The sequence below is a fragment of the Mustela nivalis genome (genome assembly GCF_964662115.1).
Source record: "Mustela nivalis genome assembly, chromosome: 4".
Taxonomy (NCBI): domain Eukaryota; kingdom Metazoa; phylum Chordata; class Mammalia; order Carnivora; family Mustelidae; genus Mustela; species Mustela nivalis.
Genome location: NC_139023.1, coordinates 61,553,112 through 61,580,655, shown reverse-complemented (window position 1 = coordinate 61,580,655; position 27,544 = coordinate 61,553,112). Strand labels below are relative to the sequence as shown.

Below are 27,544 nucleotides of genomic sequence, written 5' to 3'. Positions count from 1 at the left end.
GCCCCTGTTGTTGCCATCTGTTTCCCTCAACTCAGCCTCATTTTCCATCACCTGAGATCTTCAGCTGTGACATGGGTGGTATCCTTGCTCAGTGTGTGTGGACCTTCAGAATCCTCACAGTGTAAAATGGAAGGTCACTGTAGAGCCTTGTTGTTGTTGTTCTTATTCTTGTTTTTCTTTTGGGATGAGGGTCTCAGGGTCCCACATGCTGAATAATGGCCTAGGAAATGGCCACAAACATGACAAGTCAAGATAACAAGGCAGGACAGAAGCTTGGGCTTGTCACAGGCCACCTGTGCCATTCCCTGTGTCTCCAGACTAATGACTTAACCTCTCCGAGCCTCCGTTTTCTCTTACAGATGCCGAGGTGGTGGCATGATCATACCTGTTCTGGAGGTGTTGGGTGCAGTTCTGATTGTTAGTGTGAAATGGCTTTATGGAGAGCTGATGATTGTATTCTGTAATTCATCTTCTTTTTCTTGGGTTATGACCTCTGCTGAGAGCTCAGTAAGTTGACCAAACAGATGACTAGAGACCTGGAAGCTCACACAGTGACTGGTCTCCTTTGGGGAAGGCTCCCAGGTGTTTCTGGATCCCAGTGCACCCTGGGCATTGACCAAAGGTCTGCCAAAATGAATTACAGTGACTTACGGGGGGTGAGAACCCGCGTATGCTCTTGACTGGTCCACAAACACTTGCTTTCTCTTTTCATGTGTCCACATCTCTAGAAGGAAGAGCACATAGAATCTCTGTGGCTGTATTGGGACCTGGCCTTGTGCACAGAGAGTTGGGGAGCCAGGGAAGGAAAATGGGGATCCTTATTTAGGCTCAACCCCATAAAAAATGCCATTGTGTCTTTACACTTGGGACTACAGGTTGAAATACATAATATCTAAGCCCTGTGGAGAGAGTCTTAATGCAGCTTATTTCCAGCTTTCCAAATGTCTGAAGTGTAAATGTCACAAATTTACCAAAAATATCCATTTGAAAGTTTATTAGAAGTCCTTTCGAGTTTACTTACTTTTGTGAAATCTGAGTAAGCATTTTTTTTTGTTCTAGGCAGTGCTTGCTATCTTCCATTAGAGGGACTGACTTTTCAGAAGGCGCCTTTTTGTAAGCTTGTAGCATTTATGCTTCTGCCTTTGTTAAGCCTGCTCTAAGACTTGGGCCACTCGGCCCACTGCATGGTGGCCCCCCCCACCCACACAGGTGTTTACTGCATACAGGAAAGGTGTTCAGATCTGAAGTTTGATCAAGGTGACTCTCGGCTAGTGCTGGGGTGTCCTCAGAGCTCTAAAAGGGAAGGGTAAGCTCCTTACAAACCTTATCTCATTAACAAGTGATTGGCTACACTGTCCCTGTTTGAGAACAAGTGTAAAAATGCACCGGTGGCTCTGGAGATTTGAGGCACTGAGAGACTGAGCTGTGACTTTCCCTGCAACCTACCCATTCTGCTTGACAACCCCCCAGCCCCCAATTTCTAGATGTGAACATCTGCCAAAAAAGACCAAATGAAAAGGGTCGAAAGGGTAGTTTTCCAATGGGACATATGACCAAATTCTAATCCTCTTCTGAACTGATGTTTACTCGGTGTGTGGCTAATCCCCAGAGAGATAATGTGTTTTGCACAGATATTCTGAGCATCTTTTTTGTCAACATCACTGGCTTCTTTGAGTTGATACATTTTGTTTCCAGCTGACCTCCCCAGGTCTTTAATTCCTGACCTTCAGTGACAGGCTGAGTCTCCCAGTTGGATCTCAAAGTTTGCCGAAACCTTTTCCCCTCCTCTCGTCCCCTCTATTGAGAAACAGAATGGACCTCTGCAATGAAAGTCAGAATGCTCTAGGCCATAGCTTAAGTTTGAGGGGGTATTTTTATTGTTGGATTTCATAATGAAAGTATTTTTTAAATTTTCAGCAGATAATTTGGCTGGACGCAGCTGCTTGTACTGTGTGGTTACAAAGGCCATCCATTTCTTGGTGACTAACGATTTGCACTGGTGCTTACACAAAAGTGCCTCCATGGACTATTGAATAACGTGTTGGTTCTTGTTCTGGCCTTTGTTTTCCTCTTGTGAGGCCAAGCAGCCGATGATCTCATTGCCTGCCATTGAGCATCCATCTGCTACCTACAGAATGCCAGGGTTGCGGGGAGCAGGGTCCCAGTCCACTTGATGGCAGCTCCCTAGGACTTGTGACTGGTTGGCACGTCTTTACAATAATCAGATGAGAAGATGGTCATGGTTGCCTCACATCTGAGATCAGGTTTGCTTCCATCTGGATTGGGTGTGAGGCTGTGGCTGACCACAGGCACTGCCTTGCCAGGCCACACTGATGGCAAGATGCGCAGGGGAACCCAGAGCCGGGGACCTGCCTTTGCGTGTAGTGTATTAGGCAAGCTGATGTCCAACGGGCAAGAGGCTTCCACTGGCATCTGCTGGGCCTTTGTAAACCCTGGGGTTGCAGCCAGGATGTACATTTCCATTCAAGGCTGAATGGAAGGGAACAGCCCTGAAACTTCCTTATATGTGACCTGACAGGGACCGAGAACATGGGAGTGGAAGAGTGGGTGATTTCATGCATGGAAATTCTCTTGTGAACCCTGTTGCTCATCTGTGAAGGATTTCTTTGTGAATCAGAGTGCACCAGTTTACTTGACCCTTACCCTTGCCTTATATAAAGTGGAAGAATATGCTGGGTCAAACAGTTGTCAGTGTTTTTGCTTTGAAATTTATAATGCAAAATAACAATATTCTTGGAGGATGTAGTGATTAAAAAACTATGTAGCCATGGAAAGTTACTGTGACTCCTGTAACACTTTTGGATGAATTTGTTTTGTTGAGCACGGTAGTGTCTGTGTGAAATCTGTAAATGGTAGTTATGTATTTGCAACAGACATACTAAATCTTGGGGCAGTGCTTGGGACCCCTGGGTCTGTGAATGCCCTCCAGTAATTCGGTGCCCAGCAGCTGGGACACCTTGATACATGGTTCCACTTCTTTATTGATCCAATAAGAAGCCACATGAAGGAGGCCCCTCCCTCACCTACTCCCTGTGCACTAAAACTGAGGGCACATCCTCAGAGCTAACACCTGTGGGTATGTAGTCACGCCTATATGAATGTTTTCTGTGTTTCAAGAAATGTTTACACCTTTTCATTTTCTAATCCCTCCTGAATTCCCCCCTCACTATGTTCCCCCCTCACTATGCTTGCCTAATACACTACACGCAAAGGCAGGTCCCCGGCTCTGGGTTCCCCTGCGCATCTTGCCATCAGTGTGGCCTGGCAAGGCAGTGCCTGTGGTCAGCCACAGCCTCACACCCAATCCAGATGGAAGCAAACCTGATCTCAGATGTGAGGCAACCATGACCATCTTCTCATCTGATTATTGTAAAGACGTGCCAACCAGTCACAAGTCCTAGGGAGCTGCCATCAAGTGGACTGGGACCCTGCTCCCCCGCATTCTGAATTTGGCAATTCATATCTAAAGGCATGGTGGGGGGGTGGGCAAGCAAGCTTTCCATTAGAAAATGTAAGACATTTTGCTTAATGTCCCTAAAACTTCTTCCTTGGAGCCAGCCTACCAAAATTAAATCCTGGGTCTGCTACTTTGTGACCTTGGAGAAGTAACTTAATCTCTCTGTTTCTATTCGCCATGTAAATTGTACACAGTAACAGTCCTTCCCTCCCAGGTTGCTGTGAGGATTAAGTAGGTTAAAATGTATAAAACTCTTAGAACAGGCCCTCACATGGTGAGCATGCTTAACAAATGTCAACCACTCTTACTGTTAGTTATAACTTTACTTACATGCTGGTAGAGTTTTATGTAGTTCACTAATCAACTTCGATTCTGTTCTTTATAGCTATTTTCATGTGAAATTATGGTTGAAAAGTGAGCTGAATGATTCTTTATTGGGAACAGAAGTTTCAGATTACAGTGATATTTATTTTTTCCTTTCTTTTAATTTTCTTTTAGGACTAGACTTCAAACCTAGCTTGTATAGAGAATACTAACCATTTAGCTAAAAATGGTATTTTTTACGTGCAATGCATGTGGTGAATCAGTGAAGAAAGTACAAGTAGAAAAGCATGTGGCTATTTGCAGAAACTGTGAATGCCTGTCTTGCATTGACTGCGGTAAAGATTTCTGGTAAGTTCTAAACAATTCTTGAAGATCATATTAAATGTCCAGACCAGTTTTAGAAGCCCTGGCCCCATGAAGCCTTAAGGAAAAAAAAAAAAAAAAATAGAGGTAAGTTTGAGGAAAGAAATTAAGGGGAAAAAAGTGCTTTATGTCTTGTTTCCTAAGGACAGTCCAAAGAGAAGACAAGGGGGAAGGGGGGAGATGAGGATGTTTGGAGCATTTGGTCCATTGGTGGCACTCAGCGACACCTCCTTGCCACCGTTAGGAGACCCTGAGAGGTGAAAAGTAAGGCTTCAGGAGCACAGTGTGCTGGTTGATTCACAGTGGGGGCCTGGGGAAGACTGGGCTCCCCCAGAAGTTCACGGGTGATGGTAGAGGTGAGCTTCTGGCCCCCTCGTGTGTCCGGTACTTCCACTGTGAGGGGTCTTGGGAAAGGTGAGGACTGGGGGTGGGCCCAGGACAGATCTCTGACTTGCTTTCCTACTTTTTCCTGAGGTGGGTCATTATTTGCAGATGGCTCACCTCAGTCTTCTGCTGAGTCCCCTTCAGCTTCATACAGTTTAAGTGCAAAGGCGGCTTTTGGTACGTCGGCCTCAGTGTCCTCTGCGGTGTTTGGAAGCCATCTGCTAAAAATCCATTTTACTTTTATTTTAGAGCAGTGATTTTTTAAAAGTAGTTTTTGGAAACTGCTAAAGGTTTTGTTCATAACTAATGCTGGGAGGAAGCCTGATCTATAAAGCAGGTGAAAATTGGGTTGTTTCTCATTGGGGGACCTTGCCCCCAACCTGGTCCCAGACATTTATCCAAGGATCCTGCAGAGCTTCAGAATGATTGTAGGAGACAGAATCTCGTTTGCCAGGACTCACAGATCTAGAACTTTTTAGTGATAAGATTCCACCATTTTACTCCCAACTTTTTTTTTTTTTTCTTAAAGATTTTATTTATTTATTTGACAGAGAGAAATCACAAGTAGATGGAGAGGCAGGCAGAGAGAGAGAGAGAGAGAGGGAAGCAGGCTCTCTGCCGAGCAGAGAGCCCGATGCAGGACTCGATCCCAGGACTCTGAGATCATGACCTGAGCCGAAGGCAGCGGCTTAACCCACTGAGCCACCCAGGCACCCTTACTCCCAACTTTTAACTTACTCTATAATGAATTAGTGCTGACCTACTCTATACATACTTATGACCAAAAAAAAGAAAAAAAAATTACTCCCTTTCAGTGGGAGACATCTGTATAAAAATGGGTAGGAAGTTTGGGGGTGGGCTTTATACTGAACTATCTGGAGGAAGGAGGTGATAAGCATAGGAAAACTGTGGAGTGCAGGAGGTCTGAGCAGCTACAAGCATCAGATAGAGCCTCCAGTTGGAGAATCAATCTGACGGTAGAACTTTCTATCACTTTGAAGGGGCGATGACTACAAAAACCATGTAAAGTGCATCAGTGAAGAACAGAAGTATGGTGGCAAAGGTTACGAAGGTAAAACCCACAAAGGCGATATTAAACAGCAGGCATGGATTCAGGTAAGGTCTTTCTAATTCATCAGGTAGCTTCTTCTGATGTCTTCCGTTTTCTCTGGAAGCCTAATAACAAGTGCATCATATATGCAGGCAAGACGCAGAAACATTGTCTTGGGACAGGTTGAGGTTGAACAACTAAATCATGACAAGACGTTCTTAGTGCAATGTAATTTGTCTTTAATCCCATTTTTTGCAGACTTCTTGCAAAAAAGGGTTTTAGAATTCTATTTTTCCCTTGGCTATTGGACTAAATGGATGCTTTCTAATCTTTATCTGCTTCTGGTGATAATTCAGCTCTTGTCACTCAAACCATGTTGTAATCTGCCATATCTATCAGTCACCAGAATCGAGCAAAATAAAGATATTTTCATAAATATAAGGAGTTTCCCATTTAAATAAAATGGAAACATGCATAGTAAAAATGGCAAACGCAGCAAAATCCCTAATTGACCGAGAGGTACAGCTTCCAGAATGGTACCCCCCGTTTACAGAATGGATAGCAGGAAGGATTCAGAATAGAAGGTAGGATAAAGAAAAGATAAATGCCGTCTTTATGGAAATTCTCTGTTCTCCTAGAAACCAAACAAATAATAGTTAGGTCTCTTTGGTGTTAGAGTTTAAATGTGAGTTTTCAGACTTCTGGGAGGGAAAATCCTCCATTCACAAAGGACTAACTCAGTGCCCAATGCAGACTAAGAAGCCAGTGAAACTCCTTTATTTAACAAAGATATTTAGGCCGGAGACCATCAGGCTCACTTTTGGGCTCATACTGAATCTTGATTCCCCCTCAAGAAACAAAAAAGACATTCTAGGCCCCGAGTTTGCGGTACCTGGGTGGAGGAGTTCCTTTGTGTCTAGAAGGAAATCTTCTGAAGGCAGGGTCTGCAGACTGCAGCCCGCTGGTTTACATGTTGTCTGTTGTTACCTAGAGCTACCAGGGCAGCGCTGAGTAGTTGGGACAGAAACCGGATGGTCCGCAAAGCCTAAAATCTTGACTACCTGGCCCTTCACAGAAAAGGTTTGCTGGGCCTGCTGTAAACTGTCAGACTTCAGTAGCACTGTCCCTGGATTCTAGATCAAGAGCTGTCTGCCAGCTTCCGTCCTGGTCCACCTGCCCACCAGTCATCGGATTCCTCCCTGAGCCCCTAGCTGGCTGTGTGAACAGAGGAATGAGTATACTGGGAGAATGAATGAGCTGGCTATGACCTCTCTGACAGCTGGACTCAGGGCGGGGCGGGGGGGTGTTGCACTTTTTAAAAAATCCTTAAACCCTTCAGTTTTAAAGACAGAATTTTGGAATCCCGTCAGTATTAATGTTCTTGGAGCATCCTTCTAGAGGTCTCTGTGCTCACACACAGAGTGGATAGATGGCTCAGGGAGAGAGTGCCTGCTTGCTGGGATCACAGTGTTTTCCTCTGAGCTTTGTCCCCAGTGCCCTGTTCTCTTGAGACACTACATGGCCAGTGCCCAGCCAGCTTGACTTCTTCCTATTCCACCTTGTGTCATTGTCTTGATTGGTTTTTCTGCCTGAGGGCCTAGAAAATCTATGTATCATTCTCCTCTTTGTCTCCTGTACCCATTTTTCTCATGTACCCAGCTTTCTTTCCTAATGCAAGGACATTATCCTGCATTATGCTGTGTTGATTTGTCCTGTTGGCTCATGAGTGACATCTTTCTTGTGTGCTATCATTGCTCTCATTTGAATAGCTATCTTTTTCCTCTGCCTTCACTGAGATTGCCGTAAGCATTTTCCTAGGGCAGTAATTTAATTTTCATCCCTGTTCTTTTCTTGCCATTTCAGATTTATTTATTAGATCTAGACAATCGCTTGTTGTCTTGGTCCTCAGGTAATTTCCTAGTCTGTAATAGCCATTTTTGTCTCAGTCTTTGGATCACTTTTGGCTTTTTTTTTTCCCCAAGTTTCTAGAAAATTATAAGTTACATAAGACCTAACATTGACCACCTTAACCATTTTTAAGTACACAGTTAAGTACATTTCACACTGCTGTGCTACCAGCACCACTGTCCATCTCTAGAATGTTTTCATCTTCCCAAACTGAAACTCTGGTCCTGTCAAACACTAACTCTTCATGTCCCCTCCTCCCCCAGCCCCTGACAACTACCATTCTGCTTTCTCTCTCTCTCAATCTGACTACTCTAGGGACTTCGTACACTGTTTGCCCTTTGGCTCTTGCTGACATGGCCACCCTTATGCCAGTGCCATGCATTTGTGATTACTCTAGCTTTATGATGGGCTTGGAAATCAGAAAGCATGAGACCTCCAGCTTTTTCTTTTTCAAGACTATTGTAGCTATTTGTGTCTCTTCAGATTCCATGTGAATTTTAGGGTGGAGTTTTCTATTTCTGCAAAAAAACCCCCCACAAATGTCAATTGGATTTTCATAGGCTTGTATCTGAACCTATACCTCACTTGGGTTGGTAATGCCATCTTAATATTAAGTCTTTCAACCCGCAACACAATGTCTTTCCATTTATTTGTAACTTTTTTCTTTTTCTTTTTTAAATCATTTTTTTAAGTTTTATTTTTTAAGAAATAAAAAAAAAAAAAAAAAAAAAAAAGCCCAGCATGGGGCTTGAACTCACAACCCTGAGATCAAGAGTCACATGTTCCTCCTACTGAACCAGCCAGGAATCCCTGTTTGTGTCTTGTTTAGATTTTTTCAGCGATGTTCATAGTTTTCAGCATATGTCTTTCCCCTCCTTAATGATTAAATTTATTTCACTCTTTTTGTTGCTGTTGTAAATGGGCTTAATTTCTTGATTTCATTCTCTCAGTGTCTATTAATATATAGAAATCTAGAACTTAATTTTCAAGTGTGGATTTTGCATCCTGTGACTGCTGAATTTATTAGTTCTTTTTTTTTTTTTTAAAGATTTTATTTATTTATTTGACAGAGAGAAATCACAAGTAGATGGAGAGGCAGGCAGAGAGAGAGAGAGAGGGAAGCAGGCTCCCTGCTGAGCAGAGAGCCCGATGCGGGACTCGATCCCAGGACCCTGAGATCATGACCTGAGCCGAAGGCAGCGGCCTAACCCACTGAGCCACCCAAGCGCCCCTGAATTTATTAGTTCTAATGGGATTTTTTTTTTAAATAGAATCTTTAGGGCATTCTGCACATTAAGACAGATCGTTTATGAAGAACTGATTTTAATTCTTTCTAATTTGGATGCTTTTATTTCTTTATCTTGCCTAATTGCTCCGGTTAGGACTTTTAGTACTGTGGTGAATTTATAAGCATAGACGTGAATATAAAATCTAGCCTTGGGATGAGAAACCTCTAGCCATGGGAAAGTGTACTTAATTTGGCTTTCATGAAACTCCTGTGCCAGTTGTTTATTACTTTTGCTTTATCTTCCCTTTTTTTGTAGAAAATTAATGAATTAATAAAAAGACCCAATGTCAGCCCCAAAGTGAGAGAACTTTTAGAGCAAATTAGTGGTTTTGACAACGTTCCCAGGAAGAAGGCAAAATTTCAGGTATGGATTTGCTGAGTGGAGGGGATGTGTGGCCCACTGGTAACTGAGCATGCATGTACCTGTCAAAATGGAACAAGTGGTTTTTTTTCCTCCTTCTTTTTGTTCCTTATAGAATTGGATGAAGAACAGTTTAAAAGTTCATAATGAATCTATTCTGGAACAGGTGTGGAATATCTTTTCTGAAGCTTCCAGCAATGTAAGTCAGATCTAATTTTAGATTTGCAGTGTGGCAAAAGTGATTAGTAATAATGAAATGGGAATGTCTTATTTTTGGAGGTCAAGACAGCCTTCTTTTTCAGAGAGCCTCTTTGTGCCTTCATTTATGGGAAAGAATAAACTGAATGCACTGCAGAGAAGATTTCCTTATTGTGCAGAGAAAGGTATTTAATCCCAATGTTCGATAATGGTAGCAGCTAACATTTCCTTAGAAATTAGGCAGTGGGATGTACTGGAAAGAGCAGGAGCTTTGGGTGTCTGACAGACCTGGTTTGAATCCCTGCTGTGCTGTTGGCCAAATGTTTGATCTTGGGCACTTTATTTAACCTCTCTGAACCTCAGTTTCCTTATCTTAAAGAAAAGTGGATAGTCCTGTTCATGTCTTTATTCAGTACTTGGTGAGTGCCTAATCTGTGGCAGGCCCTGAACAAAAATGTGTAATATGTCAGGTGGCGACAGTGCCATGAAGAGAATAAACAGTGAGGACATGGGCGTGACCAGGGGTTCTTATGGGGAGGGGTTCCCAGAAGGCCCCGTACATGGATTAAAGCAGCTGAGACTATGGAAGCTCCCCTTTTTGCAGGTGCTGGTGTGGAGTGGGCATCTGCTGAGCCTCTGTCTCCTTCCCCTGCAGAGTGGGCACTTGCTTGCTGTAACTCAGCCTCCTAGCAGGTTCCATGTGAGAGACCCCCAGATGTGGACTCCGTGCAGAGAGTCTTGGTTTGATATCATGTGGCCATCTTACTGGTGACATTGTTCATTTAAACTTTTTTCCCCATTAATTCACCTTCACTTTGTTCCGACTTGGAGCTTATATCCCATTTGGAGACTTACATCATTAGTAGTTTGAAAAACAGCAGTGAGCTTTTCTGACTGTGTTTTATTCTATTCACGTTGGCAGGAGTTGACGGACTTATGTAGAGTAGTTTGGGCAATACCTTGGGATAACGATGAAACTGTCCTGGCATTTGACTCTTTCAGAACATACAAATTGGGCCTTTGGAATCTTAGAACTAGTCACATGTGTGCCATCCTTGCACAGGGCTGTGCTAATCTCTGCATTATCCCAGTTGTGGTATGTGTGCTGCCGAAGTGGGGGCTGTCACCAGTCATTTAATTAGCATTTCTGAGGCACCTTCTTTGTAAAGGTTATTTCCATGATTTTTAAGTAAGAATCGAAGATGTGGAATCACTTAGGTCACTGCAAAGTTTAGGAAAAATGCCTTTTCTGATTGCCCTTTTGAAACTGAACATATTAAGTAAATGAATAATCAGTACACAGCTCATGGAAACTGAGCTCTGTAAGACATGGCTTGTTGCTGCTTTGCCTCTGGTGTTGATCCAGCCAGAGGCCCTAAGTTCTCGTCTACTGGGATGCTTCCTCTGCCCCAGCAGAGCAGGCCTGGTCCCTATGCAGGCAGCTGTAATCAGGACAATGTCCTGCCCTCAGAGAGCTGTGTTCCAGTGTGGGACAGATAACTATGTACAGGGGTAAGCCAGAACACCACAACGGGGCGTGGGAAATACAAAGAGGAAATGGAAGGCGGGAGGAGGGGTGCAGAGTGGGAGGGGCTCTGTTTGGAAAAAGGGTCAATGAAGGTGTCACTGAAGAGACCGCATTTAGAGAGAGTCTGGAATGAAGTAGAAAGAAGATGGGGAATGACTTTGTTCACTCATTACCAAGTGGCTGCAAGATGGGGTGACTGTCTCCCCCTCTGGGTGCAGAGGGGAGACAGCAGCTGGAGACATGGTCTGTACTGGGCAGAAGGCAGGCTTAGGTTTGTGGCTTTCAGTGGTCATACAGTGCCTGACTAGGATAGAAAATGAAACTGTAGGCCAGGAGTGAAGTGGCTTTGTCCCTTCTTCCTCCTGAGTCTGCTTGTGAGCTCATTTCCTGCCCTTCTGCCATGTGCCTGGTCTGGCTGATTTGAGCTGCTGGGGAAATGGCAGCTGGTCAATTTACCATTCCTCTCCCAGGGGCTGTGCTCTCAGCCAGGGCTGAGCACTGAATGAGGCGTGAGGCAAAGCCAGTCCTTTTTTCAGCTCATTTTGGGGGTTAGGAGTTCCCTCCTGAGACCCAGGCTCCCAAAGGAGGAAGACTGGAGGTGACTTGGCCTGTCACCTGGTTGGTACCTAATGAAGATGGCGCCCCTGTTGGGTGAGGAGTCCAGGGTTCCCAGAGCAGTTCAGGACATTTCTGGGGCCATCTCCTGCTAAAGGGCTATCGTGGAGACCAGCAGATTTTCAGGGGTGGGGCAGCGGGCAGTGGGACTCATTCTGCTAGAGTCTGTTCTCAGTCGGATCTGCGTGCTGGCTTGAATGAGGCAGTGCAGCAGCCGGACGTTTATCTTCCTCCAGGGCATGTAGCTCCTTAGCTACCTCTGCTTCCCTGCTTCCCGGGCTTCACCCTCCAGCCACGTGTCCCGGAGGCCTGTCCTCCAATCTGAATAACAAGTACATGGGACCTCTCTAGTACTGCAGAGCTTACAGAGCCTGTCCTGTACGCTCAGTGGCTCCTTTGAATGTCCTCAGTCTGCTCCTCCTTACTGAGTGCCATGAGCTGTAAGCCCAGGACATCACTTCCCATTTTAATTGTATATCAGCTGTACAAGGTACATCTTACACCCTTTCATTCTGTCAGTGAGGAAATCAGTTTGGAGCAGATAAATAATTTGCCCTGAGTCACCCGGCTAGTAATTAACTGAGCTGGTGCTTGAATCCAGGTCTGCAGATGCGTAAGTCCTGTGGTTTCTGCCATACCCAAGTGCTCACCTTCTATCAGAAAGAAAGGTGAAGAGTGCACTAAAATTAAAGGTCTAGCTTATGTGACATAAGGGTTCATCAGTTTTCCAGTGGAACGAAAATGTTTGTTAAATTCAGGGTGGAGTGTGGGCTGGGGGAAGTTTTTTCCCCCCCATTGGATAATATTTACTGCTACATTTTAGCTCTTGGTTGGAGGGGGTCAGAGTTATAAAATGGTAAGTAGTAGACATTTTTCTTGGAACAGTTTGCTTAGTAGCCATGTGCAGTGATGTGAACGGTCTGGGATGAGTATTTATGCATCTCTTGGTTTTGCCTTGTCATAAGGAAGCAGTCAGTAAGGGTCAAGACCGGCAGCCCCTCACCCAGGCGGTCAGTCCACCCCGCGCAGAGCTCTCTGCTAAGGTGCCAGCTTCTGGAACAAGTGACAGCACAGAAAAGCAAGCAGAGGTGAAGAAGAATAAGAGAGAAAGGAAGGAAGAAAGGCAGAAGAATAGGAAAAAAGAGAAGAAAGAACTAAAATTAGAAAACCACCAAGAGAACTCAAAGAATCAAAAGCCTAAGAAGCACAAAACAGCCCAGGCGGCTGGAGGGGAAGCCCTGAGGTCTGCAGGGAAGAAAAGCCAGAGAAAGGTGGGCGAGGCGGAGGGGGCTGCTGACAGGGCAAAGGATGGAGCTGGGGCCTGTGCAGGAGACGCCGAGGAGGAGCCCACAAAAGCTCGGCCTGCGAAGAGAAAGCAGAAGCACTTGGAAGGTGCGTGGCAAGTGTATGCTCTGGGGTTTGTGAAGCGGATTGTAAAGCCGTGAATTGGGGCTGGGTCAACTCTGAACCAAGTAAGGCTAAGGGCTTAAGCTTTGGGCTCTGGCCAGGCAAGTGAGCACCTCTCCATTTGCCATGTGCTCCTATGATGCGGAGGAGGAGAAGCCCACAGGTGCTGGGTTGCTTGGGCAGCGGGCAAGATGACGGATGTAAGCAGCCTGGCCTTTCATTAAATGGTAGCTGCTATTATAAATGCAAACCTTTTATTTATTTATTTTTCAATCCTGCTACTTAGATGACACAGATTATAAGAAGAAAAAGAGAAAGTTCTCAGGACCTCCGGAGGGCGGAGAACCAGAAAACCACGAGGCTCCTACAAAAGGTATGACTGCCATCATTGGGAGAGGTCTGCCCTCCAGGGTGGGGAAGGACCTGGGACCGTCAGGCAGGTCATCCCCTCCAGAGGCCATGGAAGACTGAATGCAGATTCAGGTAGGGTGTGAGAGCTCTGTGGGTCACTGTCCAGTGTCTTTCTAGTTTTAAGGGTAAAACTGTCTGGACTTGAAATACATGGTCTTTGGAACTGAAGGTGAAGCCAGCATGGCCTTCTGAGGTGGTGTTTCCTTTCCCTTCTCCCTGCTTCCCTTGACCCTGTCCCTCTTACTCTCCTTGAAGTCCCCACCAGCCTCCCATCTCTGGCTGCTCCCCACGTCTCCTTGCTTGGAACTCCCTCAGCCAGAATGTATACTTGTCAGAACCCAGTCCCTGGCCTTCACTGTTCCTCTAAAATGCTGCCTCCTCCAATGAGATCCAAGGCTTTATTAGTGGAGGTTCAGTAACTGCCTAAGCTGGGTTAGATCTCTTAGTTTGGAACCCACCTGCACCTGACTTGGAACGTGTAAGCCTTTTTAAAATTCCTTTTTTGTTTTAAGACAATAGTAGATTCACATGCAGTTGTAAGAAGTAAAAGAGACCTAGGTATCCTTTTCCCAGTTTCCTCCAAGGGTCACACCCTGCACAACTGAGTGTCTCCATCGATGCTGACATCCGTACAGTCAAGAGAGGAAGGTTTCCATCGTCCCAGGGAGCCCCACTGTGGGCCCGTGTCGCATGTCTGTTTCTCCCCTGCCCCACTTGCCCCTAGCAATCACTGATCTGTTCACTATTTTTGTAATTTCATACTTTCAGAACATTTACCCAAATGACATCATTTAGTATGTGAATTTTTGAGATTAACTCTTTTCGCTCGGCCTTATTATCTGGAAATACATCCAGGTTGCATGAATTGGTAATCCTGTCCTTTGATTAAGTCCCAGTCCAGGGCATAGGTGGACGAGTTTGCTTGACCATTCATCTGAAGGACACATGGGTTGTTTCCAGGCTTTGGTTGCTCTGAGTGACTTCTCAGAAGTTAACAAAGCTGTGTCAGCGTTTATGCACTGGTTTGTATGGAGCACGCATCACTTTTTCCGGAAGAAATGTCCAGGAGTGCAGTTGCTGTGTGGTGTGGGGCCTGTGTATTGTTTTTAAAGAAACTGCCTACATTTTTAGGGTGGCCGCACTGCTCTGTATTACCCAGCAATGTGAGACTCTCCCAGGTCTCCCAGGTCCCAGCCAGAGTTTGATGGCGATACTAGTTCTTTTTCCATTCTGATTAGTGTGTAGTAATAGCTCGGGGTGATTTCAACTTGTTCATCCCTCATGATGGTGACGTCTTTTTGTGTACTTGTTTGCCATCTGTTATCTCATTATAACATCTGTTCCTGTCTTCTGCCCCTTGTGAAGTTGGTTTTCTTTCTTACTATTAAGAGTTCAGAGTTCTTTACATATTCAGTCCCAAATACTAATTCTTGTTGGCTATGTGGTTTGTAAGGTTATTTTTTTCCTTTGGTTTATAGTTTATCTTTGTTTTCTTAAGAGAATCTTTCCTAAATTTTTTTTCCTTTTTTTTTTTTTTTTTAAAAAAAAAGAGAGAAGGAGCAAGAACACGAGTGGCAGAGGGGGAGGAGCAAAGAGCAAGGAAGAGAGAAAATCCCAAGCAGGCTCCACAGTCCATGCAGAGCCCAGCAATGGGCTCGATCTCACAACCCAGAGCCAAAATCAAGAGTCATTCAATTGACGGAGCCACCCAAGTGCCCCATTAACAGAATCTTTTATAGAGCAAAATTTTTAGTTTTGATGAAGCCTCATTTGTGATTTCCCCTTTAACAGGTCATGTTTTGGTCCCATGTCTGAGAACTCTTTGCTTATTAACCCGCGATCCCAAAGGTTTTTTCCCCACATTTTTCCTAAATGTTATCTATTTTATTCTTCAGCCCGTGATCCAGCTGGAGTTGATTTTCAAGTAAAAAAGATGAGACTGAGTGCAAGGTTCATTTTTTTTGCGGGCCCCTATGTAATCGCTCCGGTGATTTGTTAAGAAGGCTCTTGTCACCTCACTGAATTGCTTTTGTACCTTCTCAAGTCAGTTTGGCCTCTTTGTGTAGTTCTCTTCTGGTTCTTAATTCTGTTTCATTGATGTGTGTGTCTGCCCTCTCCAAATATCACACAGTCTTGGTCCCTGTAAGTCTATCAGAGGTCTCAAAACCGGGGACCACTCGTCCTGCTTCATCCTTGCAGTAGCGATGGCACTCAGGGTGCCCATATGACATGCAGTTCACTCACTCTGTGAGGGCGAGTTGGGCTTGTCGGCCCCTGTGCTCGGACAGGTCAGGCTCCTGCTACTTTGTACTGTCAGGTGTGTTAGTTTCCTGGGTGGCAAACAGATGTTACACAGATAGTTTCTTTATCCCTCTGGTAGTACACCAAAACAAAATGGTTTATGTATTATTCTTTATATTTTAGGTAAATTCAACTGGAAGGGAACCATTAAAGCAGTTCTGAAACAGGCCCCAGACAATGAAGTAGCCATCAAAAAGCTAAGGAAAAAGGTATGGCTCCTGAACCCAGGTATACAAGCTGGGGAGAGCCCCTTCTTAAAGCTGTACAGGTTTTGTGTTTTTTCCCCCATCTAAACTACTACACATTTGTTTGTATCTTGGTGATTTTCAAGCTGCTCACTAGCTCCTCAGGGCTGATGGGAGGGAATTGGGCCAAATGCCATCATACTTTGTTAGCCAGAACAGTGCCCACATTAAACTTGAAAACGACAGTTTTTGGTGTTTAGTTCTCTTCTGTTTATTCCAGAGCAGTCGTTTCTTCTGTTTTTGCATCTAACTCTGCATTTCTGTGTGATACCCATCCAGCAGAGTGCTCTTATGTGTACAGGTGTCTGAATTTCCACAGAACACACCTGTGCTACCAATGCTTTTGTTTTTTACTGTTGTCCTAATTCTGGGTTAAAGAAAGAACATTCCAGGCAAATTTTCAGGAAAAAGATCACCAATTTGATGATTGTTTTTCCTTGTGAAGGTTTTAGCTCAGTATTACGCAGTGACGAATGAGCATCACAAGTCTGAAGAGGAGCTCCTGACCATCTTTAACAAGAAAATCAGCAAGAACCCCACCTTTAAGTTACTAAAGGACAAAGTCAAGCTTTTGAAATGAACATTTTTATATTTAAAAATGGAATCTGTTCTGTTGATGTCTTTCACTGCTGTTTATAAAACATAATGAATTATAACAACTCCTAATTTTGCTTTCCAAAGCTGTATTTTTAAGTTAAGGATAAAGTCTATTTTTGGTAGAACTTTTATGAGAAAATATATTCTTATCTAAGATTCTAAATCTGGTGGTCAAAATTATTGTACTTGACAGAATACTTTTATGGTGAAAAACTTTTTTAAAATTTTACAAGTAAAAAAAAAAATTCCTTTTTTGGAGCAGACAAAATAAGTGTTTTAACTGCATCACTTTTATACAGTTTTAATTAGAGGTTTTGGTGGGTTTGTTGTATTGTCAGAACATGTGAAATGGTCACAAGAGTCCTCAGTCTGTGGCAGTCTGTGACTCTGCGGAAGGCCCCCTCTTCAGATGAGGTTTGTTTTAACAGTCTGGCCCGTCCGCACTGTGGCCCTGTCCTGCTTCAGCCTGAGAGAGACTGTGACCACCTAGGGGAAGTCGCTTGCCTGAAACCGAGCCCATCACTTAGATGTGTTGATGTCCCAGGGTTCTGAGTGGATGGAAATGCTCTCAGACGAGGTATTCTGAGTCCTGTTGTGTGGTGCCGGAGGAGAGCTGTGTCCGGCCACTTGCTGAGATTGGAGTAGGCTCTGCCCACAGGTCCCTTACTCGCCCCCAAATTCAGCAGCAATGTGTTCCATTCTGATCTGGGGACAGGCCGCTGTGATGATGGGAGGGGCACTCTGTTGGGATGAAGGCTTTGGAATCGGGCCCAGAGTCTGGTCCTGGCTTAGTCCTTTAATAGTTAACCTGAACAGTGGGGATGCCGAAGGCTCCCCCTGGGCTGTGAGTGAATGGACTCGCATGTGAAGCACACAGCACCGTGCCTGAAGCCTGGCAGATGCTCACCCACTGCTGTTAGCATTCTCAGTATCGAGCTTCCAGCCACGAGAAGGCTCAGACATTCTGAAAAGCAAAGGGGAAAGTGAGGCTTGACCCAGACCACATACTTTAGGGACCGAGTAGAGCCCAGCTATGACTCCTGAGTGCAGTCCAGGAGGCCTTCCTGCTCCCCTGTCCTCCCTGTGCACAGTGGGAGCTGAGAACCTACTTGCCACCCCCCCATTTTCATGTTCAAGAGAAGCTCTGCAGCATTTCAAGATCTATGCTGGTTTTTATTTTTTGTCAGTTGTACCAGGATGCATTTTTTAGAAATTTATTCTTTAGAGAGAGAGTGTGAGTGTGGGGTGGGGGTAGAGTGGTGGGAGGGGCAGAGGAGGATGGGGAGAGAATCTCCAGTAGACTCCCCGCTAAGCAGAGTCTGAGATGCCAGGCTCCATCTCACAACCCTGAGATCATGAGCTGAGCAAAAACCAAGAGCTGGATGCTCAACTGACTGAGCCACCCCGGTACCCCTTTACTAGGATGCATTTAAGGCAGAGTTGGGCAAATGGGGCAGAATAAAGTACAACCTAGACTTAGGCCCTGGCAGAATCCTCAGTTCTGTCATCCTGTCTGTTAACCCAAGGTTTTTGAGCTAAAACTTGCTGGCAGCACCCAGCAACCGTGAGGCCGACAGCTGCTCGGCAATGCTAGCATAGTGCCTGGGTGCTGGGGCTGGAGGCAGTGGCCTTCCTGTTCCCTTGAGCCCCTTGAGGATGAAGAAGCAAGGCCAGCTCTGCAGGTTCTGATAGTGTCACGGATGGGGATCTTCAGTGCTGCGGCTGATGGTGGGAAGGGCTCCCTAGGTGTGTAGTCATGCCTCTGGGTCTGGCGACGAGCATGATCCACATACCATTCCTGAGGGCCCTGCACACAGACCACCCTTTGGTTTTGGCAGCTGCTTGCCTAACTTAGACTCGAACACAATACTGGAGCCCCAGGGACTGTAGAAACTGATCTAATGGTATTTGTGACTGACTTTATAGCTTTGTGTCTGAGTTGAGTGTAACATTGAATTCTGCCATATTCTGCCTATTCCCACACTGGTCTGCTGGGTCTGGCCCTCGGGTATCTCTGAACCTGCCAGGATGCATTTGGACACCGTGTTTTTGTATGGGACACCTTACTTTCTGGTGCTGCCTGGCTTTGTCAGCTGTGCACACTGCCGTTTTCCATGATGCCACTAACAAGCTGGGTTTGGGAGAAGATGGGCTATGAAGAAGCCAAAGAATGAGGCAGTGTGGGTACAGGGACATTTATGTGGATAAAGTTTGAAAACAGCAAAATTAATGTGGAGAACCCTGCGTGATTTTGCAAAATTTTGCTTCAGGCAAGGACAAGTGGCTTGCTCCTGGGGTGCAGGAAGATGACCTCTCTGAGAAAAGAGGCTTTCAAGGACCCCGGTTCCCAGGGGTCCTTGTGAGAATAAGCTTATAAAGTCAGGTCAATAGCATTTTTATAGGCTTGCAGACTTTCATGAATATCTTTGAAAAGTTCTCATCTTTCTAAACATACCATTTCTCTTTCAGAGTTAAAACTTGAGCTGCCCAGGTCCTATTAAAACATTTACTTTGAGGGGCACCTGGGTGGCTCAGTCAGTTAAGCGTCTGCCTTCAGCTCAGGTTGTGAGCTGCCTCTCCCTCCATCTGCCTCTCTACCGCCCCGATCATGTTCTCTCTATCTCTCAAATAAGTAAATAAAATCTTTTAAAAAAATTTTACTTTGAAAATCTCACTAGCCTGTAATTACTTCTTTTTTTTCCAAAATAGATTTCTCAGAATTGGGGAGGGGGAAAAAGCAACAGTTTTTGATATAGATTGTTTTTTTAGATAATGCTTTTGCAGTTGAAGGAGGCAAGTTCTTAGAGATCAGAGGTTTTATCCAACTCATTCCCATTAGTGAAAGCTATGGACAGTTTGTCTTACTTCGTTATTCCACCACTGAAAACGGATCCTTCTGGCTGATGTTATTCTTTTTTGTCTCAGTGATGAAGGTGGACTCCAGTGCAAAGTAGATAACTGAACTCTGTTGACTTATACCTAGATACAGAACCATCATCGCACTCTTAAACGATTCTAATTCCCTGTTATGGAAGGAAACTGGAGATCAATTATTCATCCAAAGAAGAGGCACACTCTATATATTTCCCCATACTTTGTGGTTACTAGAGCTTAGTATATTTTCAGCTTTCAAGAAATGGCTCACATAGACCTTCTGAGTTCCTTTTCTATTCAATGAGTGGACACTGTCTTTATGGATGCCCAACATCGATCCCTTTTTGGCTAAGGACACGCTCGGCTGGCCCCAGTGTTGCGAGGCTCCTGGTGCAGGTACGGGGCTTCTCCCTTTCTACTGGGTGTCTACTGAGGACTAGAATCACGGAGTCATCGCCTGCATATCAGCTGTGAGAGATGAGGCCCAAAGGTTTTCCAGAGCCTTCTTACCAGTTTATAGGGCACCCTTCAGTGCATGAGGGCTGGTGAGTTTTTTTTGCCCAGAAGTGCACTGAAATTTAGTGCTTCTCAAATTTCCATCTCTGGGTCTCTCTTCTCACACTAGCTCTGCTAGTCAATGCTATCAAGTCACTGGGAGTTACCAGCAGCTTCATAGCTGCAGAAAACTACCTCTACATTTTCACAGATTTGAGTGATGTTGAATCAGCACAGCCACATCCTCCCCCGCAAAGAATGACATACTAGTAGATAAATCTACCACTGTCTTTTCAGCATTTCAAGAAACTCAGGATCCTGCTCAGCTCACTTACTAGATTTCCAGACTCCTGCAATTTGGGTTCAGACCTCCCTTCTAATTCCCCGTCTTGGGTACAAAGCAGTTGTATGCACTGGGGGAAAGAGAAGCCCTTTGTTTTGAGCATGAAGCCTTGTCCAGATTTTCTTAGGGTGGGATCCAGGGACACTCTAATTTAGTCCCTTTGATTTAAATGATTAAACTGTCCCTTTGGTAGTTTAAGCTATAATTGCGGAGTAAACACAGATGTCAGAGTTGAAAGGTCAGACATGGCTTGGAAGGTCAGGCCTTTGTTTAGCCACAGAGCAGTTATTGTGAGCTGCTGAAACATGACCTTTGCTGCTCTGCCTTCCCTGGTGACCTCAGGCCGACTTGTGCTGGAGGCCCGCGGTGGTCCATATATTAGATTTCCCCCCTGTAGATCAAAGGTGGGTACAGCCTCGGTTCTACTGGGTAGTTGCCAACAGCTCTGCTCTTGGGACCTGGCATCAGGTTTGCATTGGGATGCTAATGGTAATGCTATAGGGTCGCCCTGCTCTGACCAAGCTGATCTGAACAAAGAGCTATTTTATAGCTAAAATTGAAATAGCAGTCCCTCTTCTAGGTTTCAGGGGGAAAAAAAAAAGTCCAGGCAACAGAACTTTCTCCTTGATAAGGAGTCCCTGCCTAAAAAATTCACCATATCTGTCACCATGCATGCGATTCTAGCTCAGATGCAATGGAAGTGGCTGTGAACTTTTATAGCACTGGGTCAGTTTTCACTTAATTTATGCATATTTCATGATATTCCACAAAAGTGCCTGGCACTCTACTGCCTGGGAGTGATTCTACTCAGTGGCTGAAGAGTTGAGTAGTATTTGAATGAGTTTGAGAACCAAGGGTTAAAGGGAGCTGGTGGTTCCAAATCCTTGTCCTGATGGAAGCCAGGGTGAAGCCAGCTCTCACCCTGATTACAGGCAGTGACCTCAAGGGCTCTCTGTGCCTGACTGTGTTGGTCCCTGAAACCAGGTCTCCATCCAGCCTTGTCAAGAGCCTGGTGTGATGTGGCCTTGCAAACAGGGACTCTGTTCTCCACCACCAATCTCAGAAGGCTGGGATTTTCTTCCCCTTGTTTTGTCTTTTTAATGGGAGGTTTCCTCGGGAGTTGTGGCCATGTCCTTGGGGTGGTGCCCAAGGAGGGTGTAGGGTCCAACGGACCCTCCTCAAGCAAGGATTCACCCTCCAGTACAACCTGGTAATACCTTCATTTTCCTGAGCTTGGCAGGACGAATTCCCTGTGTGACTTGTGTGACTTTCGGGGCATTGGTCCTATGTTGGGTGTCTTAAGGAAATGACAGGCAGACTCTTACTGGCATAAAAGCAACCCCCGGTTTGCACTTCTGTACTATTGTCCGGCATGTCTTAAGACTTCATGTGAGGTATAGCAACTAGATTTTATCTGATCTGTTAATGCTAGTCAATTGGTGGTGATTTTCTGGTGTCCTTCAGAATTTGGAGGCCCTACCCCAGTGTTTAGGAAGGGTAAGAAATGCCAGGATTGATTAGCCATGCCTGCCACAGGTCTGAGTGGGAAAAGGCCAATCAGGTCACATATACTGTCTTCCTCGTGTCTCGCTGAATGAATGAAGTGGCCCAGCATCTCGGAGCCAGCACTTGGCAAGAATGAGCTCTGGGCTCTCTGACTTTTCTATAGCTTATGTCCTGAAATGCTCTGAGTCATCAGAGCCCGCTTAGCCTAGCAACTCAGAGCTTAGGCTCTGAAGCCAAACCTGCCTGAGTTCTACGCTCCAGTTCACAAGCTGTGAGGCGACAGGCCAAGACCCGGGCAATGAGGGGCCTTTCGGCTCTGATAAATAAGGTATGTACTCAGCAATTACAATGAATCTCCCAAAAAGATCACTGAATCCTTCTGTCAAGGGACTAAGGTAACGCTTCATCAGATCCCAGTCATGCTGGTGACTACCTCACGTGGTTGCTGTGAAGATTAGTCCTTCCAGGTAAGGTGCTGGTCAAAGATGGCTATTGTTAACATCAGCATCTGTTCTCCTGCTGCTCCACAGCCTGACCTCTTCCTATGGGAAGGCCACCAGGCTCACCCCTTTGAGGCTGCACTGCTGGGACCTGCCATTGCTTCACTGGTATTGACCATGTGCCACTCCTGGTCTGCTCTCCCCACTACCTAGACTTCACTTCCCTGATGACACTGGGTTCCTCATGTGGAGTGCTAAGCCCTTTATGTCTGCATCTGTCCATCTCACAAATCTTTCACCTAGTCCAGGAGGGGGCTGTAAGACGCCCATTCTGTGGATGAGGAGATGTGAGAGCTTAAGTGACTTGCCTCAGGTCACATCAGGATGAGGATATGAACTCTGCTGTCTCCTTGATATTGTAGTTTTTTCTCCTCCTGACCAAAAATTCCTTGGGTCAGGACCCCCTTCTTGTATCCACCTGCCTTTTCTTAGAAATGAGCTTGTTTTATTTGATGACATGCACGCCATCAACAGGCCAAATTCTAGGCAATGAATGATTTAGATCTTGTCAAGGACAAGACCGCCAGTCCCCGCCCTTACCCCCTCCTTCTCCATCTAGCTTTAGGAACGGTCCTTTTCCTGTCCTGTTCTTGTGGCTAAGCTGAGCACCTCCTTGCCACCTGACCCACTAGCCCCAGCAGGAAGCTTCTCCATTCTTCTCCCTAACACCCTATCCCAGAACACAGAACACTGCGTGTCTTCAGAGGTTGACCGGGGGCTGCTCTGGTGCTGGGCAGCAGGGCTCCAGAATCACACTGATGTCCCTTGTCTGACAATTCCATCTCTCACTGCTGCAGGACAGTGTGACCAGAGAAAACCCCAAAGTGACATAGATGCTGAGGGTCAGAAGCTGGCATGCGAGGGATGGCAATGGGCAGAGGTTGCGAGCCAGCTCTCACCCTCTGCCACAGACACACAGTGTCCTCAAAGCTGAGTCACGTGGCCGCTCCCAGAGCTGGCCTCACTCAGACTTGACTGAAATCCTAGTCCTTCAATCCTGTAAAATTCTTCAGTGGAATTCCAATAGGCTTCTTAAAAAAAAAAAAAAATTTGCGTGTATATTTTATGATGCTTATTGCTGTGATTATCATTACTGTTTTTCTTGGGCTGGTTAGGGTTGGTTTTAGTTGTGGTTAACTAAAAAAAAGTCTCTCTGGGGATAACCAGGCGCCTAACAACAGGCAGGCCACAACCAAGTCCATCTGAAGAGGGTTCAGGTGGAGTCATCATGTGATTCATCCCCTAAGTGACTGAGCATTTCCCAACTGCTAGGATTTTCCAACTGTACCCCACCTGGTCCCAACTCTGCCTTCACCACAAGCTACAAGTGAAGAAACCCAAAACTAAACATAGCTATGAAAGTGATCAAACGTAAAAGATAAACAGTAAAGTGATAAAAGCCTAATGAACACAGATCTGATATTCAAAGGCATCTCTGACCTGTAAAAACAACCAAAGAAAGAAAATCCCCAAAGGAAAATGACGTGCAAATAGACAACAAGTGAAAAAAAAAAAAAAACCCTGTTAATAATAAAATTAAAACAGCAGAAACGGTGTTTGGGTGGCTCAGTCAATTAAGCACCCGACTCTTGACTTGGCTCAGGCTGAACTCAGGTTGTGAGTTCAGCACGGAGTCTGAATGAGATTTTTTTCTCCCTCTCCTGCCCCTCCTCCCCATTTGCGCTCGCTCTCTCTCTCAAATAAATAAATCTTTAAAGAATAAAAAATAAATAAAATGGTAGAAACACCCCTCTAGCATTATCACTTAAGAAAAATTTACCAGAATGATCAAGTCAGCTATGGGTGCAAAGTTGAAGAAGGTTTCTCCTGCCTGCTGCTGGTGGAAGTGTGAAGTGACTGCCCATTTGGGAGCTGTTTTCAAAGTACTGATCAAAAGCCTCCAAAATGTTGTCTTTTTAGGTAGCAATCCCAATGCCATAGTTTTCATCAGGGAAATGGAGTTGTGCAGAAAGAGAAACCTATACTTCATTACATTGTTTAAATAATTAAAAGACTTTTTTTTTTAAACTGGCTTTCCTTTCGGAATGAAGGGCGGTATCCCAAGTGACACAAACGAACATTTACTGAGCACTTCCCACAGGCCAAGCCCTTTCTTCAGAGCTCTGCATGTCTGACCTCATTCCTGGAGATGCTCACCATCCAGCTGGGCCCAATGCAACAGCTACATGACCCAGTGGGAGGACAGAGCCACACTGGTCTGGACTCTGGGTGGCACATAATACAAAACCTCTTAAGTGGCATTAGTTTTCTTAAAAAGTGATTTTTTTTTTTTTTTTGGCCTCAAAAATCAGTGACCTCTCAGCAATGGATTAATGACAACAGATAAGACTTACTGAGAGCTTTCTTTGGGTCAGACGCTGTTCTAAGCGCTTTGCATGTATTAATACTTTTGATCTTTACCCAATCCTGTGAGGTAGATGTGATCCTTAATCCATTTTGCAAATGAGGAAACTAAGGCAGAAGAGCAGATACCTGGCTTGCCCAACACTGGAACAGCAAGTTGTGGCAGAATCAGTGATGCCAGTCAGCCAGGCAGCTGGCTCCAGAGCTCATGTTCTTACCTAGGTTAACCAGGGCTTGGCGGGAGTCAAGATTGAAATGATGCTACCAACAATGCTTGGCTTGCATCTCAGAGCTTCCTTCCTAGGTTGGCTTTCTCCATGGGTCTCCGTGGTGGCAAACCCAAGACCATACTGGCCTCACAGCTTATCATACCATCAAAGGAGGTCTTCTCAGCAGCCCCAGCTCAAGTCCCAGGGACTGTCAGGTCTGGTCTGGGTCCGGTGTCCTCCCCTAGGACAGGCTGGGTCTCATGGGAACTCTGCAGGACTACTATAGAGAGGAAGGAAAGTAGCTTCTCAGAGGATGGGATATGTGTTCACACTGAAGACCAGTTAACTGTGACCAACGGTTGAGGTGAAAACTGGGTAATGAAATTCCTGCTACGTGTCAGGTGTTTGCAAGGTACTGGGGAACTACTAAGATATGGTTGTTGCCCACAGTCAGGTGGGAGAGCACAAGTGGAAGGAAAATCACAAGAAGCCTTTCTGGAGCCCAAGGAGAAGGGAATAACTGATTAGGAGGTGAGCAGGATCTGGAAGGCTAAGTAAGTAGTACAGAATAGTAACTACCTTCTTGAACACATATCATTTTCCAGGAAATAAGCTAAGTGATTGGTACAAATTTATCATCACTCTGGTACCTATTGTGTCAAGATGAGGAAACTGATACTTAGAACAATGAAATACCTTGCCCAAAGACCCATCATGATGGAGACAGGAGTCAAAATTTTAAAAACACATTGGATGTAACCAAGTTGCTAAGGACAGCCAGCTAAGGTCATAGTCAATTTCATTTTTCCCCATAAGTAATTGACATTGAAAATGAAATCCCTTGGTTGGTAGCAATCTGATATCAGGTTATCTATTAAGGTACACAGAACACACAGTTAAGAACTTATTTAACTGGCCCCAGCAAAGAAGATGTGGTCATTAAATACTGGACTTTTTCCAACCTGCTTTTAAGTATCATCAATATGGTGTGCGAGTAATTCCATTAAAAATATCAGGGGAAAAAGGCTAAAAGGGCTTCAGATCCAAATACAAAGACCCTGAAACCATCAAAGAGGAAACTGGATCTGACCTGAACATACTACATATGGAAACCCTGGAGTCACTGTGATGCTCTGGGGAATATTCAGTTGCAAGGGAGACCCAGAACTGACCTTCTTGCAAGGAGACAATCAACAGAAGACTGTATTTGATAGGAGGAATTCACTTCCTGTTGACAAGGCTTCTAACCCTGTACAAGAGAGAAAAGAGGGGAGGGCAAAGACCTCAGTTGGCTTTGAACTGATGAATCCTGGTTCTTGAGGAGTCTGAAAAGAAGAAGAAAAAACAAAACCAAACAAAAAAGGAGGCATTGTGTAGAAAGGCCATATGATCTATCCAGCTGTTACATCCTTTGCTCCTACGAGTTTGCTAGAAAGGCTGAAGGAATGACAGAAGCCAACCAGCAGAAACTTGGCATTCTTCTCTTGAATACTTATTAAATCTCTTCTGCAAATACTCATGACATATAGAAGATACCAAAGTGCTTATTAATGCAAACTTTACCTCCTGGGCTGCTTCCTAGGCTATCCACCCATGTATTCAATCCACCTCAAGCCACTCCCCCTGCTGCCCACACGCCCAGCAGAGCACACAGCCCTTTATTGGTGCCCCCCTAACCCCACATATGGTATTTCTGTTACAGCTCTGTATTGAAATCGACCCCTCCACTAGATTCTAACTCACCTCTGTCCCCAGCACTTTAGTGGATATGGTTGCTCAGAAAAGACTGACTGAATTAACAAAAATTCGTACATTTCTTCTTCTGTACATTTATAAACACTGCACTACACTGTAGTAGTTCTCTGTGGTCATCTTCGGTCCAGGAGTGCCTCAAGGGCAACGTGATCTCTTACTCATCTTTATCTATTGCCAAGCATAGTGTCTAACAGTTCCCAGCAAATAGCAGGTGCTCAGTAATCATACTGCAATAGTTAAGCACAGAATTTCTCAACACATGATGCATAGGGCCGGGTAGGAGAGTAATAAACGGGTCCACTACTGGAAAAAGCTTGTGAATTCGTGACACAGTCTTTCTTGGTTGATGTACGTAATGGGAAGCGGCAGTTCTCCGGGCAAGTACAAATTTGGCTCCCACGTTCTTGGCGGAGGCAATTTCTCACGAGTCGGGAGGAGGCTAACATGAACCACACACGGGCGCTCCCTACTTAAACCCCACAACAGATCCAAGGTATGGGCAGGTTATCTCCCGTGGTGCCGAAGAGGATACAGACCCAGAGAGGTTTATCTCTTGCCCAAGCCCATCAGAGGCTGGGCAGCGGGCACTGGGACCGGGCGGCTGGCCTTTCCACCTCCCAGGGCTGCCTTTGGCCCTTTCAAGTCTAGCTGGACGACTCCTGAAGAGGAAAAGCAGGGAAGAAGCCGGGGTGCTAAGATGCTCTGGGCACAGGGGAGTCAGAGGAGGCTCGGTCAATAAAGAGCCGAGGGAAACAGGCGGCTCCACTTGGCCGCGTATCCTCGCCTGGCACGCATTTGGCGGCACTGATAAGCCTGGTCCTTCTGGCCTTCCGTAGGTCGGAATCCAACTGGGATCTCTTCCGCGGGGGCAGGGGTCAGTATTTTTTGAAATTCAGATTCTGTGTACTCGAACCCGGAGGTTGCAAACCCAACCCCACCCTAGAGTCTCACCAACTAAAACCGCGAAAACTACATAATCCCCACTCCTCACAGCCACACACACTTCCGTCGGAGATCCAATGGCGGAAGTTCCTGTTGT

The 27,544-nt window shown here is 45.3% G+C and overlaps 1 protein-coding gene and 1 long non-coding RNA gene across 6 annotated transcripts; one reads left to right on the top strand and one right to left on the bottom strand.

Moving 5' to 3' along the window:
- Positions 1–1,166: 1,166 nt before the first annotated feature.
- LOC309863578 lies at positions 1,167–27,540 on the bottom strand. Of its 5 annotated transcripts, none has more exons than XR_014311114.1 (4): positions 26,494–27,540; positions 25,923–25,999; positions 4,667–4,770; positions 1,167–1,293 (listed from the first exon to the last, which is right to left on the bottom strand). It is a non-coding gene; the product is annotated as an uncharacterized lncRNA (long non-coding RNA). The 5 variants fall into 5 exon arrangements; XR_014311115.1 differs by lacking the exon at positions 1,167–1,293 and adding an exon at positions 3,894–4,223; XR_014311116.1 differs by lacking the exon at positions 1,167–1,293 and adding an exon at positions 3,894–4,223 and having other exon boundaries at positions 4,667–4,767.
- Positions 4,011–16,622, top strand: LYAR (Ly1 antibody reactive). The gene is made up of 8 exons (XM_082728538.1): positions 4,011–4,150; positions 5,551–5,665; positions 9,053–9,160; positions 9,273–9,356; positions 12,464–12,890; positions 13,192–13,278; positions 15,741–15,826; positions 16,308–16,622. Exons 1-8 carry the CDS (start codon positions 4,029–4,031, stop codon positions 16,440–16,442), a joined length of 1,164 nt encoding a protein of 387 aa, XP_082584664.1. The 5' UTR covers positions 4,011–4,028; the 3' UTR covers positions 16,443–16,622.
- Positions 27,541–27,544: the final 4 nt, after the last annotated feature.

Bases quoted from the DNA above. Each gene is read 5' to 3' on its own strand.
- LYAR (XM_082728538.1), top strand. From the start codon at position 4,029: ATGGTATTTTTTACGTGCAATGCATGTGGTGAATCAGTGAAGAAAGTA. The intron at 9,161-9,272 runs GTATGGATTTGC...TGTTCCTTATAG, and splicing joins GGAAGAAGGCAAAATTTCAG to AATTGGATGAAGAACAGTTT. The intron at 13,279-15,740 runs GTATGACTGCCA...TTTATATTTTAG, and splicing joins CCACGAGGCTCCTACAAAAG to GTAAATTCAACTGGAAGGGA.